At 42.4% G+C, this 15,705-nt stretch overlaps 3 protein-coding genes across 6 annotated transcripts; 1 reads left to right on the top strand and 2 right to left on the bottom strand.

Moving 5' to 3' along the window:
- Nucleotides 1–159: 159 nt before the first annotated feature.
- On the bottom strand, nucleotides 160–7,149 carry mettl13 (methyltransferase 13, eEF1A lysine and N-terminal methyltransferase). Its single transcript, XM_086089333.1, has 9 exons — nucleotides 6,912–7,149; nucleotides 6,299–6,571; nucleotides 5,462–5,936; nucleotides 4,462–4,661; nucleotides 4,191–4,380; nucleotides 3,315–3,464; nucleotides 3,007–3,219; nucleotides 1,722–1,853; nucleotides 160–1,530 (listed from the first exon to the last, which is right to left on the bottom strand). The coding sequence occupies exons 1-9, from the start codon at nucleotides 7,062–7,064 to the stop codon at nucleotides 1,262–1,264; spliced, it is 2,055 nt and encodes a 684-aa protein (XP_085945459.1). The 5' UTR covers nucleotides 7,065–7,149; the 3' UTR covers nucleotides 160–1,261.
- A 111-nt stretch (nucleotides 7,150–7,260) lies between these two features.
- Nucleotides 7,261–9,597, top strand: itpa (inosine triphosphatase (nucleoside triphosphate pyrophosphatase)). 3 transcript variants are annotated; one of them, XM_086089976.1, is made up of 9 exons: nucleotides 7,261–7,375; nucleotides 7,483–7,594; nucleotides 7,774–7,831; nucleotides 8,053–8,117; nucleotides 8,374–8,447; nucleotides 8,529–8,560; nucleotides 8,669–8,781; nucleotides 8,863–8,939; nucleotides 9,147–9,597. In XM_086089976.1, the coding sequence occupies exons 2-9, from the start codon at nucleotides 7,532–7,534 to the stop codon at nucleotides 9,259–9,261; spliced, it is 597 nt and encodes a 198-aa protein (XP_085946102.1). In that variant the 5' UTR covers nucleotides 7,261–7,375; nucleotides 7,483–7,531; the 3' UTR covers nucleotides 9,262–9,597. The 3 variants fall into 3 exon arrangements, with proteins under 3 accessions (XP_085946102.1, XP_085946103.1, XP_085946104.1); XM_086089977.1 differs by having other exon boundaries at nucleotides 7,290–7,375; nucleotides 7,478–7,594; XM_086089978.1 differs by having other exon boundaries at nucleotides 7,305–7,341.
- A 2,553-nt stretch (nucleotides 9,598–12,150) lies between these two features.
- LOC147166197 (ran guanine nucleotide release factor-like) lies at nucleotides 12,151–15,626 on the bottom strand. 2 transcript variants are annotated; one of them, XM_086089975.1, is made up of 2 exons: nucleotides 14,484–15,626; nucleotides 12,151–14,166 (listed from the first exon to the last, which is right to left on the bottom strand). In XM_086089975.1, the coding sequence occupies exon 2, from the start codon at nucleotides 12,851–12,853 to the stop codon at nucleotides 12,281–12,283; it is 573 nt and encodes a 190-aa protein (XP_085946101.1). In that variant the 5' UTR covers nucleotides 12,854–14,166; nucleotides 14,484–15,626; the 3' UTR covers nucleotides 12,151–12,280. The 2 variants fall into 2 exon arrangements, with proteins under 2 accessions (XP_085946101.1, XP_085946100.1); XM_086089974.1 differs by having other exon boundaries at nucleotides 12,850–14,166; nucleotides 14,484–15,625.
- Nucleotides 15,627–15,705: the final 79 nt, after the last annotated feature.

Genomic DNA, 15,705 nt, shown 5'->3' with positions numbered 1-15,705 from the left:
GCAATTCCTCATCTGCTGTAAATAACGCTTCCTCATTCCAAGGTAGTGAGGTGTGTGCATGGCAGAGGAGTGCACCCTTAGGGGAGTGAAATGGAATCCCTGGTGCTAAAATTAAGGGTGAAATAATGCAGAGTGCAAATGAGATAAGACACATTTAGATGATATAAAATGCATTGTTGCTTTACTTTGTGATAGTACGTGCAACACACAATCCAGGAAAAAAACACTAAAAACTATTCACAGTAATTCCCTTATCCCACATTGTAGTTACAGCCTTATTCAAAAATGGATTGAATATATTTCGCCCTCAAAATTCTACTCTGAAGTCTCAACACCCAATGCTGATTATTTGTGGGGCAACTTTATATATATATATATAACATATTTAAAGTGTGCAAAAGTATCGTTTTTGTCATGAAGCACAAACCTGAGCTCAGGTGCATCCTGTTTCCACTGATCACCCTTAAGATTTTTCAACATCTTAAATGGAGGCCACCTGCCAACAGATTGGAATGACACGGCATGGCAAACACCTGTTTAGAACCCAGTGCATGTCAGAGAGCACAAACCAAGCATGAAGTCAAAAGAATTGCCAATGGACTTCAGAAAACAGGATTGTGTCGAGCCACTGTAAATATTCTGCTTTAAGGTTCCTTCCATTTTGGAATACATATGTGGAGAAGGTGAAGTGCTGATTACTTTCAGGAAGCAATGAATGTGATTTTTTTTTTCTATTTTATTAATTTAAAAAATGTAAAAAAAAATTAAACATTTTTATGTTGCCATTATGCCCGCGACCTTTGTGAGGATAATGGATGGATGGACGTTGTCATTAATTGGGTGTTGCATTTAAAATTCACTCATTCATCTTTGGCATATGGCTGTACCATAATAAAATGTGGAAAAAGTGAAATGCTGTGAATACTTTCCCGATGCACTCAATGTTATTTATATAGATATATAGATATATATATTTATATATATATATATGATGTGAATCATTTGCTCTTTTTTTTCTCTAAATACATTTTTAAAGTTAAACGTTTTCATGTTGTCCGTATGAGTGTTGCATCCAGAATTTAGACACAAACAAATGAAGGCATTCCTTTTTGGAATAAGGCGCTAACCATAATGTGACAAAAGTGACGTGCGGGGCCATTTCAGTCCTCACCCCCCTAGCTTTATGAAAACATGATTCTTATTTGTTATTAGCGTTTTGTCGCCGTAGCTTCTCCAGCTCTGCTTTGAGTCCCAGACGCCCTCACGCCACTTTCATGTCCTTCAACAACTCAGCAATGTCTATTTTGGGGCCGTGGGTCACACCAGACAGCAGCAGGGCCCTCTGCAGATCGTGTCCCGCTTGCTTCAGCGTCGGGAGGACGCCGTCGCCTTGGCGGCGACAGAGGAGCACCTCGTTCACCTCGCCGTCGATCTTTCGCGAGAGGATGGCGGGAAACACGGCACTCACGCGCTCCAGCACGTCTTTCCTCAAGGCGGAGTCGCGGCACACCAGGTTGAGTATGAAAATGCCTGGGAAACCAAAAGAAGAATAGAATCAAATGGGGCATATTATGGAAAATCGTAGATAAATAGTTGGGTGTTTGTGAATTTAAACAACTCGGTTATTTGCTATCATATCATTAAGCTAGTTATTGGTTACCGCATTAAGTCTTTGTATACAAACAAAAGTTCCATTTTACATAACAAAAGGTGTACTTTACCTTTAGGGGTCAGTAGGCCGCTGACTTTATGCAGGATGGAGTTTTCAACAAAGGCAGCAGGTGGACAGCTCATACCCATTGTGCTGTCCTTATTGTCCGCGTCGAATATGATGGCGTCAAACAAACGACTACCTGGAGACAGAACGCATACGGTCACTTCTTGGACTGATCTTGACTAACCTTTCGTGAGAAGTGATTTAGAACCAATGTGACTGGTGTCATGCATTTCAGTCCATCTGTCTGACCAGGAGGAGCACCAAGTGAAACTATAGAGTGCTACGTTAGCTTTTCCAGCTAGCCGCCACAAAGATTTGCGAGGCACTGAGTGAAGATGTATACTGCTCGGTTACAAGGTTTCTGGTTTTAATGCCGTTTTTAATGCAACCTAAAACAAATTAAATGCCCTTGTTGTACTGCATATTCACACACGCACACACATATACATACATGATTCATATATGCGTACACTGTTCGTATATTAGGTCAGTCGATTATAACATTTAAACATAAATAATCACATAATTTCCTTAGTTAAGTCGCGATTAATCACACGTTATATCTGTTCTAAATGTACAACAACTTATTTGTTTCAAGTTTCTCATACTCTTGCTAATTAACATAAAAGTGGACAAATATAGTTACCAAATACAAATGTGTATCTTTTAAATACAGTAATTCGTAATGTTATTTGAAGTTAAATCGATATACTAAATACTGTTAAAAGGAGTGAAAAACATTGAGTTGTAGATTTGTGTTGAGATAATTTTCTGCCACTAGGTGGCATTAGTGTTTCATGTTGGACGTTGGTGACAGGAACAGTACATTTTTCTTTTCAAATTCAGAGCTATTTATTTATTTATGGAACATGAAGTAACTCGTGGCCATTTTGTTAAATGTTAATTACAACTAGTCACCAGTCCACACAAAAAAAAACAAATTTTTAATCACATTTATTATTGCTAAAATGTGTTATAGTATTTACTTTGCACAACATTGTATTTTCAATAAAGCATGAACGTTTTTCAAACAACTATTTACATTTTTAATTCCTCTTGACATCGTATTTAATGCTTTTTTTAAAAACATTTAAGGTTTCATTTATGATTTGTAACGCTTGTTAATGACCTGCAAAAACCCTGTTAGCTTCTCCTGCTAGCCAAAAGCCATTTCCGCGGTCTGACAAGTAGGAGCACTGAGTGAAGATATAGACACTCACGACATTAACTTCTCGCTCACGACCTTACTCCTGCGTTCGCGCAGATTAGCGGTAGCCAGCGACACCCACCTTCTCTCTCCAGGGCGCAGATACGTGCAAGGCCATCCCCGAGCGTGACGGTCAGGTGATCGTCCGCTCGAAAGTGGAACCACTCTTTGGCCACCTCCAGCACCGCAGGATCCAGCTCCACCACCTCTACTGACACACCGGGCACAAAATCTCGCAAAAACTGGGGCAGGCCTCCTCCTCCGAGTCCAACCACCAGCACTGACACAGGGACGTCTTTAGAAGGGAGGGGGGGAGGGTTAAAGGTGCAGACAAACAATCATTAAGAACTATAAGGATTTCTTTCAAATAATATGGATACTCCATCTCACCTTTGTTTTTTTCCTTGCCTATGCCCAGCAGGGCGAGACCAGCCACCATGACTTCATGGTGGGCACAACAGAGGAAGCCGCTGTGCACTGACAGAGAGGACGATGATGGTTGTTTGGTTTTCTTTTTGTTCTTCTTCTTATGGCTTGATGCTGCAGGGAAAAAAATATGCATGAGTTAGTTTTCGGGAAAATCTGCCATTTTGGGGCCAATTCCAATGCTTGAAAGTTAAGAAATATAAGTCACTGTCGTTTACAGATCGACATAAAATTGGGTGGACATGTCTATTATAACAGGAAAAGTCACAAGGACCTAAGCCCAAAATGTAAAAGGAACTTGGACATTTTGGATTCATGCAACCATTTTGGGGGAAATTCTCCTACTCCAGTTTTATCAATCGCCATGAAATTGGGTGGACATTTCGATCATAACAAGACACATGAAAGATTGTAAAAGACCTACCGGTATGTCTAAAATTAAAGACATCGATTCAAGTTTGATGCAGCCATTTTTGGGGCAAAAACAGTACTTAATATAACCTATGTCTGCAATAGGAAGTAGGTTAAAAGCAGCCATTTTGGGGCAAATTCCAGTGCTTGAAATTTTTAAAAAAAAATAGCCCCAGACACTTTTAGCCATAGCCACAAAATTGGGTAGACATATCATAACAGGATGCAAGAAAAGGTCTCAAGGATTCTTGAAGAAAATTGAACAGGATGTCGGCCATTTTGGTTGAATTCCTGGGTTAATACTGACAAACTCCCACTAGCGATTCAATCCAAAACTCAAGCACTTTCCATGAAAACATTCATTACAATTGATGGTTTCCCTAAAGTTAACAAGAAAAATGAATTCATGAGGAAAAAACATCAACTGACTGCTATTGGAGGAGACGAGACGACTCTCAGACTGCACCAGAGCCGCGTTGGACAGGAACACCAGTCTGCGGTACAGCTCGCCGTCCTCCCCTCTGACGTTCTCCACACAATATTTCCCGCTGTGCACGCTCACGCCCCTGCTCACCTCCTCCCGCCAACCCAGGTCGCCCCCCACCGACAGAAACGGGACCTGGGCGACGAGGAGAAAAACAAAACATCTACTTAACAACATCCACACTAGCGAGATGTCAAGTCAATTTTCGGCATCCACCTGCTGATTTTCCGGCATTCCCGGCGGAGCCAGGTCCATCACCATGGGCGAGAGTTCTGATTGGACGGCCTGCATGTCGGCATACTCTTGATTCCTGTGCATGGCCACGATGACCAGCCGGCGGAAGTTGGCGCTGGCTGCCAGTTGCCGCCGGCCCTCGCTGGAGCTGTACAGCCATGCCGTCTCACTGCCTTGAGGCACTGCACACAAAAAAAAATCTATAATATATGCTTTAATATAATATATTCTTTATTTTGATGAATGAATGGCAAAAAAATCAAAAAAGGTTCAACTGCCTTTTGCCATCTAGTGGTACAGAATTTAAATGTTTTGCCTGCCACTATCACTGTAAAAAAATGGGGAGTTCACTCAGAAATTCTAAGTTTCTAAGAGACAGACATGCTATCACCTGAGCCATGCCACTCTTGCTGTTTGCCACTATACTGCATTGCTGGTGTGCCCTAAATGAGACCCAAACCCGTCTCTTGGAGGCACGAGGATTCCACCTGAATCCAGCAACATACTAAATTCCAGAAGTAGTGGCGTGGCTCAGGTGGTAGAGTGGCTGTCACCCGAACTGAAGGTCATGAGTTTGTTCCTCAACGCTTACATAGCTTCTTCATTTTTTTTTTATAAACTCGTAAAATGTACTCAAAACTCTCCTTGTAAAAGTTCAATAGAATTTCTGAGTGAAAAACTTTACTAAGTTAGGTTTTTCAAGTAAATATTACTCTTTTTTTTCTTCTTCTTCTTTTTTACACAGCGTATACAGAATGTACGTCACTGGTATCGATGGATGAACAAAGATCAATTATTTGTCCCGAATAAATAAAAAATTTCAGGTCAATTAAGAGAAATTGGCACAATTAATGAACATCACCATGCCAATGTTTACAACAGTGGTTGGGAAACACTGCATGAGATTGTGCTGGTATATCTATGTTGTGACTGGTGACTTATAACACACAATAAAAAAATAAAAAAGAGAGAGTGAGCTCACCAATGAATATGGCAAACTGGTTGAACCTCGGCACTTTGGCGGCTGGGGATGAATCCTGCACTGTGAGAGTGTATCTTGGCAGGCCGGTCTTTGCGTTGCAAAGCGTTAGCGACGAGTCGGCATCGGCATCCGTGCGGGTGCGCAGTCTCTTCCTCAGGACGGAATAAGCCTGCCGTTCCCGCACGGTGGCCAGCAAGTCGGCCGCAAGTGCCAGACGGCTCGGGGCGCCGTCTTCGCCGAGGCAAAACTCCAGAATAGGCGTCGGCATGGGCCGACGGAATTTGGTGCAGACCAGGACGAAAACGGGCAGAGCGAAGGAATCGTCGTTCTCCTCGGCACTGGTTTCTTCCTGCAGGCAGTGAAGCCTCACCGCCCAACCCAGCTGGACAAAGTGCTCCACGGCCAGGCGGATCACGCTCTCCTGAGCCAGTGTGATGCACACGTACCTGCCGCCAACGCTGAGCACACGGGCCACCTGCAAACACACACGCAAATGTACACTTACTGAATGTCACAAGTGTTTGTATTCATAACTTCACCTTTACACCGTACACCATTGCCGTGGATTTAAAATGTAATAGTCAATTTGTGATTCAAGCGTAGACTTTCACCTTTAAGTGCTTTGGCAAAAGTTTGATTTTTACCAGAGTGCCCCCATATTTAGTGGCTCAAAAGTATTTGGTCGGGTTGAGACCCTCGACAACGCTATGGGGCAAACAATGGGGTTGCTTTTCATTACATGTCAGTCATTACAAAATGGAAAATGCCACATTTTTGCGAAAGCTCTTCAATGAAAGCTGAAAGTCTACACGTACTGTGACTGACTTTTTTTTGTACCTCAGTGAGCATATTCCTCGCCAGCTCTCCTCCTTCCTCTGAGGCCATTGCATCCAGGGTGCCTTTGTCCAGAGCGGCCTGGTAGCACGCATCCTGGTATGGCATTTGGGTGGCATCCACCTGCTGGAACTTGAGGTCAGGCCGCCGGTCAGCATTGCGCTGGTTCATGTGGGATACCACAGTCTCGCTGATGTCAATGTTGGTCAGGTGCTTGTAGCCCACGTCGTGAAGCTGCTCGCTCAACTCAGAGTTTCCGCAGCCCACCACCAGCACCTCAAATACAAAATGTGACAAGTGTTGTTAAAAACAGTTGAAGTACAAACTGTTAAAACTGTAACCCTTCAAAATGATTTCTCAACCCCTGCTATCGCTTTCAATTTTAAGTCACTTACAGGTCATTGATCAGGATAGTGAATCTGGCGTATTTTTTGGAAAACACTTTGCAAGTCCTGTCTGTGAAAAGTTCTACACAAATAAAAATTACTTCAACTACGTCTTCAGCAAGTTTACAGTATTGTTGTTGCACTTGCCAGCTGTCAAGTTTTGTTAAAATCAATTGAAAACCTCGCATGATCTATGACTGTCTAGTACTTTATACTAAGGATTTGTTTACCTTGTCTTGCATTTTGATGTACTTGTGCAGCACGCCACATAGTTTGTTGTAGTCGCCATACCACTCGAATGACTTCTCTCCGCGCTTCTTAAAAAATCTCTCCCAGTACTCAGCAGAGCTGAATTCCTCTGCAGTTCGCGGTAATAAACTCATTTTTTGTTTTTACCTAAATCAATTTTTTTGTGCACAAATATCTGGCAAACTATGACAGCTTGTACCAGACTCTTGCTGTCCTCATGGCAATGTTTTAGCTCGGACTGCATTACAAAACGTACGGCTATCTGATTGGATAGCCAGTTTCTAAGACGCTCATTGATTGGTTAATACTTTCTATTGGTTGTTGTTCGGTGCTTGATGTAGGTAGTCCGTGTGAAATTATAACCGGCCGCATTTGTTTCTGTCTTAATTTTCCTTTGGAAGATTTGGAAAGGTACTCTAAAACTATAAATAAGAAAATTTGATTTGTAAGTAATAATACGTGTTTCTAAGATTAATATATACTGATAAAACACGATATATATATATATATACCCTGTTCAATATTCTGTGTCAATCTGTCCACCAAGCCAAGAAACCATCGAAGAAGAAAAAGAAGACGAAGAAGAAGAAGACGGTCGAGCATGGCTGTGCCGGCTGGACGTTCTGTGGTGTTTGTTACTGGAAACGCAAAAAAACTTGAAGAAGTAAGCGAATTTTTATTAATAATGACGAGATGATGAAGCCTGACGTACGTTCCACATAGACGTCTTAAAACGGTTCATTTGACTCGACTTTTTCTTGCACATTAGAGTCACCTGCTGGGTATCTGTGTTGGTGCACCCAGACCGTACTAATCGAGTACCGATTTTACTTCTCTTTACAGGTAGTCCAGATACTTGGCGACAAGTTTCCTTACAAACTCATCTCGAAGAAAATTGATTGTAAGTAGGATGTTTTTGACATATCGTTAACAAATCTGGAAAAAAAAATATGACTCCTGTGCAGTTTTATCATGTGCTCAGCTATCTGTTTAGCCCGTTTACTTTTTTACTGTATTATTGATACAAGTGTTTATGTGTGAATGTTGCTACTGTGACAGTTTAATTCCCCCCACAAGGCGAATAACATGTTTATCTTTTGATCCATCCATATTTCCATGTAGTGCCTGAATACCAAGGAGAGCCAGATGAGATTTCCATACAGAAATGCAAAGAGGCTGCAAGACAGGTACACTCATTAAATGTTGTATATTGATCATACAGTATATAGGGGTCTTCGGTTTACGATAAAAGGCAGCAAGAAAACGGCCCACTGCTGCTAAGTGGAGACTGTGGCGTATACTGGGGGCTCTCCGTTTGTGATGGTGGTCTGGGTTCTACGGCAGCGACGTAAACCTGAATTTGGATGCAAGCTTTAATGCATTTTAGTCAATTATGCCTGCATTGTTGTTCTGGAATCGTATTGCTTTGTGTGTTTTCTTCAGGTTGACGGCCCGGTCATTGTGGAGGACACCTGTCTGTGTTTCAAGGCATTGGGTGGCTTGCCAGGCCCATACATGTTAGTCTTACTTTAATATATAGAATATATTCAAACCCTTATATCTTAAGGCAGTTTCAACATAAATGTTTTGTTTTGCAGAAAGTGGTTTCTGGATAAACTCAAGCCAGAAGGTGTGTATATATATATATATATATATATATATATATATATATATATATATATATAATAGTCATGTTACCATTTGATGGCAAGCCTCTCATCGTGTATTCTTTTCAAAGGCTTGTACAAACTCCTCGCCGGCTTTGAGGATAAATCCGCGTGGGCCCTGTGCACGTTTGCGTTCATGTCCGGAAAAGATGAGCCGGTGCAGCTGTTCAGAGGAATAACACAGGTCTCTCTCAGCTCCCTTCTATGTCACACCCTCAACCTTTTAATGTTTGTCTCATGTGATGCCATGTCCCCCCCCCGCCAGGGGCGCATCGTGGAACCAAGGGGACCTCGAGACTTTGGATGGGACCCCTGTTTCCAGCCAGAAGGCTTTGACAAAACGTAGGGGCGCTTGTGCTTTGTTCCTACCACACGGGGGACCCAGAGATCAACTGAAATAATTTGCAAAGTATTTCCCCCTCCAAATTCTACTCACAACACCCCATAATGATGACATCCGAGGCACCCGACTGTTTTATGAAAGCCATTAAAAAGTATATTTTCCATAATGCCTCTTTCTAAGACCTCCCCCCTCTTTCTTGTTTCCAGCTATGCGGAGCTGCCTAAAGCAGTCAAGAACTCAATTTCTCATCGATATCGGGCACTAGCGGCCATGTCGGAGCACTTTTCGTCGCACGGCAAAAGGAAGAAGACAGATGATTGAGTTTTCTGTATTGTTGCAGTTGATGCGACTGCAATACAAGTGAGCTCCATGTGTGCTTCCAGTCACTTTTTTTTTTTTTTTTAACGTGTGTTATTCTGAGGGCGGGGAGGACGTCATGCAGAAACTATGCAAACTTTTCAGTGAGTGAATGAAGAACTGTTTTATTGTTCCTCAGTGGCTTGTCAAGTCATAACCTGGCAAGGGTGAGAGTGCATCCGGTAAGTATTTAGAGTGCTTTGTTTTTCCCACATTTATGTTACAACCTCATTCCAAAATGCATTACGTTATGTGGCCCTTAAATCTTTGTACACAAGGTGTATTGTTAACATGGGGGGGGGGGGGTTGGTCTAGATTTTTGCACATTTATTAAAAATAAAGAAATTAAAAGTAAATATTTAAATAACTTATAATTCAACATGGCGCATGGACTGTAACAAAATGTTGGGGGGGGGGGGGTTGAAGCACGTTAAATACAGGAAAGTATTCACAGGTAGTTTCATTAATTTAGTAAACTTGTAAGCATTAAAAAAAACTTTTCTGTGTGTTCATTATGGTATGTTGTGTGTAGAATTGTGAGGGGGGGGGGGTGAATAAGGTTGTAACATAGGGCGAAAAAAAACTGAAGCCTTTGAATACTTTCCAGTACTCACAGCATTTACTAAATTTGCCCCCCCCCCCCCCCAAAAAAAAAAACAACAACATTTTGAACAAACTGTGGAAAAAGTACATCTCTGAAAACTTTCCGGATGCAGCTCAGCTTCCAAGCACAAAAGATGTGATCTTAAAGGGGCATAAATCAAACAAGAGACGCTCCAGAGGCCTGATGAGAGCAGCAGAGGAACGATGATGATTGTTCAGGCTGGATGGTGCAGTGAGGGAGGGGGCCAAGGGGTCTGCAACCCAAACATAACTGTAATAACATGGGAATTTGGATATTAAATGACCCGTGGAGTCCCAAATCCCGCGACAGGAAGTTCTTTTTTGACTGATACGGTCCACGTGCAGCACCAGCGCCGCACGTGCGGATCAAACACAAAATCACGTGCTTTCACATTTATAGAAAGCATGGTGGGACCTCCACAGTCCAAAACAGTCCGCTTCCAGAAGGTAACCTTTTTTTCCCCCTTAAGAATAATGGAAGTCAAAATAATATGTTCCAGGATCAGTATAAACATTTATGGTGATGTTTTAGTTAACATTTTAAGGGAGAGACCTCGTGCTTTTCCCTATATTTTAAATCAGTTCCCGGGTGTTTTAGTAACATTTCTGATAAATCAAGAATTATATATCACTTAACACACTTGGCCTGGTCTCTTGCAAGCAGGTTGACTATATACTCCACACCATATATGGCTGGGCCAATAACGAGTCTGACTTTCAATACCATGACAACTGACAGTGGCGCTAGGATGTTGTGACTATGCGAGCGGCTATTGCGGAAGCAGAGCCTAGACTGCATCCCTCGATGCTAACTGAACTTAAATCCCAAGTTTTGTTTGAGAACATTTGAGTTGAAATTGTACCACTTTTGGGGCGTTCGTCTTCATCGATTTCGCTGCACATCAATCAATATTCACACAAAAAGGGCCTACTCGAATAGAAAAGCTTGACCACTGCAGAAGTACGAATTGCAGCACAACAATGTCGGTGCGAGTTCAGCGGGAGGTTTGCCCTTCTGACATGAGGATGAAAAACAGGAAAAGGGCTGTGTGACTTAATCAAGTCTCAGTCTGTCATGATTGCGCAAGAGGATGAGGAGGTTTTGATGTGTGCTTCTACAGGGACAGGCCGGTGCACTTGACACAGATGAAAACCTCCAGCTGCTCTTATAAAGAATAACAAGAAGCCACAGGAGTATAAAAAGAGTGCTTTGTGCCGCATACCAATTGGCTGACTGTCAGATTTCGTTACAAAAGCATATTAATGGCTTTCCGTAAATGTTTTGAACAGAACTGGGGGGTGGGGGGGAATAAACGTTTCTTTTTTTTTCTTTTTTCTTCCAATATGATGGGAACATTCCAACTTGGTATTTGTGGAGTTTATGAGAAAAGTGAAGTCTCTGTGACTGGATCTGACTTTTACTGCAATCACATGCACATGCGTTTAAGCCTTCATTAAAGACGCCCTCAGATACTGGTTGTGTTGTCATATTTTAGAGTGTGGCCTTTTATCGTGCGCAGCCGAAGACACACGTTTGTAACAATCATGCATCAGCATCTTGATAATGCTACACCTGTAAATTATCTTGGCAAAAGAGAGCGGTGCTCACAAACACGTTTGTGAACAAAATCTGAGCGAAATAGGGCTTTTGTGTCTGAAAAAAAAAGTATTAAATCAAGCAATAACAAGTGTTGCAATTATATGTATTCAGTATGCATTTTTTTTTTTTTTTAAATATACATTGAATACATGTATCACAAATGTTATCTTTAGTTAGGAAGCTGGTCATCGCCAGCAACCACCACTCACCATGACTTCTGACAGTTTTCTTTACATGGCGAGTAGTTTTATTTTATTGTGATAATCAAGAATGTCAAAATGTTATTGAAAACACTGCCCTTTTTCCATGTTTCAAGCCAATACATTTCCCAAAAGTGCTTGAGTAACTAGTAACTACTTTCAATTGCCATGGTATTTGAAGATCACTCATAACTCAAATGTTAGCTCATACACCCGAAAACAAATCTCATAAATGCTCGCACTTGGAAGACAAGAAACCATGGGACCCCATTTCCTTTATGTGACAAATGGTCTTGTCAACCATCATCATGGAATAGATTGTGTTTGATTTGAGCTTTAATTTTATGTTTGCATTAAACGCAAACACTTAAAAAAAAAGGAGGGAATGTATTTATTTTTTGTGCCACAAATGGTAATTTAATACTCTACTGTATTCAATATTTTTTTTTTCGTAAAATATGTTGGGCTCTTTAGTCTGCTGCTTGACTTGCTTTAATAATTGCATGGCTGGAAGGTCCATTCATGTCCCACGTTCCATAGGTTTCACAACCCCATCTTTTTAGCCAAACAGTCCTGGATTGTGCAGAGTCAAGGACTGTAGCAATTGCTGAAAGTCATCCACAGTCCACCGCACGACGTCGGGTCCCGCAGCCGCGGGACTGCTGCTACTGTCGGGGCAGATGCTCTGCGGGTCGTTGAACGTCACCAGCAGGTCGGTGCCGAACTGGGGCAGACGGAACACGCAGATGTGAAGCGTCACCAGGTTTGTCGCCGTCTCGTTGTACTTGGAGACGCATTGGAGTCCCGTCAGCACCCAAGCGGAACTGCACGCCGACAGGGAGAGTGACGACTTGGCCAAGGCGACCACGTCGGTCACCTGCTGCGCGCCGGGCTGCGTGGCGGCGTTGCTTCCCGCTATGTCCTCAAAGTGGTACCGGGCCGCGTCCTGGTCCGCAATGTGGCCTTGGTACTCAACCAGCTCCACGATGAGGCTTTGGTCGGTTCGCGCGTGGACGAACGCCTCCTGGTTGTCCGGGATCTCTCGCATCTTGCTCACGTCCGCGGCGCTGTGAGGGAGGACGGCCGACATAGCGCCGTCGAACAGCGGATGAGGCTCGTTGACGAGCTCCATGTCACCTGGAGACGTTCACGATGGACAGTCTTTGCTTTATCTGTAAATAAACACACCTTATTCAACATTAGTCCCCAAAACGTGCCACATTAAATACGTGCTTCCGGGTTTGATTTCTTCTTCGTATTAATTTGAACGCTACACTGCTGCCATCTACAGGCGAGGCGGACAAAAGACAAACTGCAATTTAGCAGATTTGTGCGTTTTTATTTTACCTTCTTGTGCAATTAAATACATGTCTGCTTAGTAATGGTCACATTTTAAATTAAACAATAAATTTCATAATGGCTGGTTTTGCTTAATTGTCAAATTAAAATTTATATACAGTACAAAATGTAAGTAATTAAATGGCAGTAAGAATGTGAAGTTTTTAGGAGCCCACAAGAAAAAGGAGTTAAAAAACATAATAACTATAAATAACAACAGGAGAGGGGGTTGTGGTGTCAAGCTTCTAAGCCTTAGAAGCTTGCGAAGAAGACAACTTGGAATCCAAGTTGTCGTCTTTGTTCGTGCTTTCAACAAGAGGCCCATTCTCATAATTCATGAGCAGACACGCCACAGAATATATTTGATTAATGCTGCCAAAAAGCTGTACCGGAATCTCAGATTCAAAGAATTTGTGCTCCTTAACCCGGCGGATGTTGCGCTCCACGTGCGCCCTGAGATCACAGGCTGGTCTATAAATCTTGCATGGTACAATGTCATCATCAATGATAAAATCTTTAGCTACCATGACAGCCATCTCAGGTTTCAACAGGGATACGAGACCAGACACACGCACAATTTGTTTGTCACTAATCGATCCCGCGTACAGCTCAGAGACAAATGTGACCGCCCCGTGTGGAGCTATTCCAAAGAGTCCTTTCAGTGTGGCGTGTGACACGTAGTGCGAAATAACCTCACTCGGGAGAATCGGGAGGGATGGGGTTTGACACCTCAACTCGCTGCAGTTAAGGATGACAGTAGTGTCAGAGTAATTTTCAAAAGCAGCTGGCATATGTTTCCGAATCTGATCCTGGGGTATCCAAATCCTCACTGAACCTAGGATTGTATACAGAAAGTTGCTCCACGAAATGATGACGCGAAAGACGGTTGCCCGGTGGACTCCGTAACGATCAGCGAGGTCTTGCTGCTCTGATCCGAGAGCCAGGTAGTTCAGGAACATGAAACACTCTTCGATGGGATGCAGGGCACGGCCTTCAGAATATCCCTCAGTCAGCGTGCCTCCTTGAGCTAGCCTAAACTTTGCCATAAATGCTAGGGCCGGTTCAATCAACGCCCAGAAGCGCATCAGTAGATCAAAAGAGGCAAACCTAAAGAAAGAGAAAAAAATATGAAATAGAAATCAGTTTTTCGTTGGTCAATATTAGACGCATCAGGCAAAACAATATATTTCAATAGTGCAAATTCAAGGGTACTGTCTGATTAATACAAATACATTTGCGCAAGTTATCTTGAGTTCAAGACACTGATTATGTTCATTTTGCACAATTAGCAATATTTTTAAGAAACAGATACATACAAATATGCAACATTCTTGGGGGTGTATTGCTGCGTTTAAGCACCATTAAATACATTTACATTTACCGTATGCATGTTACTTCGCGTGTATTACCTGAACTTGTCTTACCTGGTGAAGAACCTTATGTCTTTATCAGAGGACGCAAATCTGTGAATGCCAAATCTTTCGATCCGAATCTCGTCAGGTTCCCACATAGTTGTGTTTTCCTCATCGTCAAAAGCCGGATCAGAACGCACGCTGTAGTCGTGATCAGCAAGGATATCTCGTAGGTCTGGTAAGGCTGTGTCTTCTTCGGGAGGTTCTCCCTCCCAAAAACTTGATCTTGAAGGAGCGAGAGAATAATTGTTCCACTCAAACAACACAGGGACGGCTCCTTGCTTTAACAAACGCCGTCCTTTCTCTGATTTTGGCGCCAGTATGTCATCTTTTGAAAAATGCCGGCTACACACCCGAGTGCGGTTTTTAATTTCTGAGTCGTCCCTGCGGATGGCGACCATCCACCGACGTCGAATGTCCTCATCCGCGGGAAATCCAAAAAAACTAATTACAGAATTGTATTTTGCAGAAGCTTGACATAAAGGCACACAGCATTGCTGAGTATAACTGGAACTCGATTTCTGATACAAGAATTTCTTCATTCGTTTCATTTTTAGCGTTGATCAGACTCGTTGTGACAGAGTTGTCACATTTACAACCGCGCAACAAAATCCCGTTAATGATCGTCCTGCATGGCTTTTTTTCTTTTTCCCGGAAGTCTCTTTTTTACGGAGCTCGGTATTTCCTCTTCTGTGTCATATTTATTTACCCCGTTGTACAGGGAAACATAAATACAGTTAAAGGAAGGAAGGATGCAAAAATGTATCCGGGGAAAATGAAGAAAGGAGGTCAGAGAAGTAAGGAGGCCAGGACGAAAAGAAGAAAAAGCATGGATGGGAGGAAGAAAGCGGAAGTGACTACTGCCTCGACACATGCCACTTCCGCTGAATGCGCTCGCTCTTCTTGAGTAAACAGGCAGGAGATCAGGAAAGGAAACATGCCAGGAAGAAAACGTAAATGTGACATGACATCTGTTAAACCCCTATATCTCATTTTGACGCACCCTTTATAATGTTAACCTTTATAAGATCAGTGGTGTGTCGGCTTGTTTACTGGCTTTTCCGGGTATTTCTTCTTCGTATTGTGGTTGATTTAGTGAGTGCACTGCTACCATCTACAGGCGAGCCGAAGCCATAAGACAAACTGCAACCTGGCATGCTTTTCCCTAAAGATCATATTTAATTATTATTAATTATTATATAAACATAATTTTATTTATATAAAACGGACATGT

The sequence above is a fragment of the Leptonotus elevatus genome, chromosome 11 (genome assembly GCF_054856555.1).
Source record: "Leptonotus elevatus isolate MCC_2025b chromosome 11, RoL_Lele_1.0, whole genome shotgun sequence".
In the NCBI taxonomy this organism is placed as follows: domain Eukaryota; kingdom Metazoa; phylum Chordata; class Actinopteri; order Syngnathiformes; family Syngnathidae; genus Leptonotus; species Leptonotus elevatus.
This window is presented reverse-complemented; position numbering and strand designations above follow the sequence as displayed.

Bases quoted from the DNA above. Each gene is read 5' to 3' on its own strand.
- mettl13 (XM_086089333.1), bottom strand. From the start codon at position 7,064: ATGAGTTTATTACCGCGAACTGCAGAGGAATTCAGCTCTGCTGAGTAC. The intron at 6,572-6,911 runs GTAAACAAATCC...TTTGTATTTGAG, and splicing joins ACATCAAAATGCAAGACAAG to GTGCTGGTGGTGGGCTGCGG. The intron at 4,662-5,461 runs GTGAGCTCACTC...TTTTGTGTGCAG, and splicing joins CCAGTTTGCCATATTCATTG to TGCCTCAAGGCAGTGAGACG.
- itpa (XM_086089976.1), top strand. From the start codon at position 7,532: ATGGCTGTGCCGGCTGGACGTTCTGTGGTGTTTGTTACTGGAAACGCA. The intron at 7,832-8,052 runs GTAAGTAGGATG...ATTTCCATGTAG, and splicing joins CATCTCGAAGAAAATTGATT to TGCCTGAATACCAAGGAGAG. The intron at 8,448-8,528 runs GTTAGTCTTACT...TTTGTTTTGCAG, and splicing joins GGCTTGCCAGGCCCATACAT to AAAGTGGTTTCTGGATAAAC.
- LOC147166197 (XM_086089974.1), bottom strand. From the start codon at position 15,022: ATGAAACGAATGAAGAAATTCTTGTATCAGAAATCGAGTTCCAGTTAT. The intron at 14,167-14,483 runs GTAAGACAAGTT...CTCTTTCTTTAG, and splicing joins GACATAAGGTTCTTCACCAG to GTTTGCCTCTTTTGATCTAC.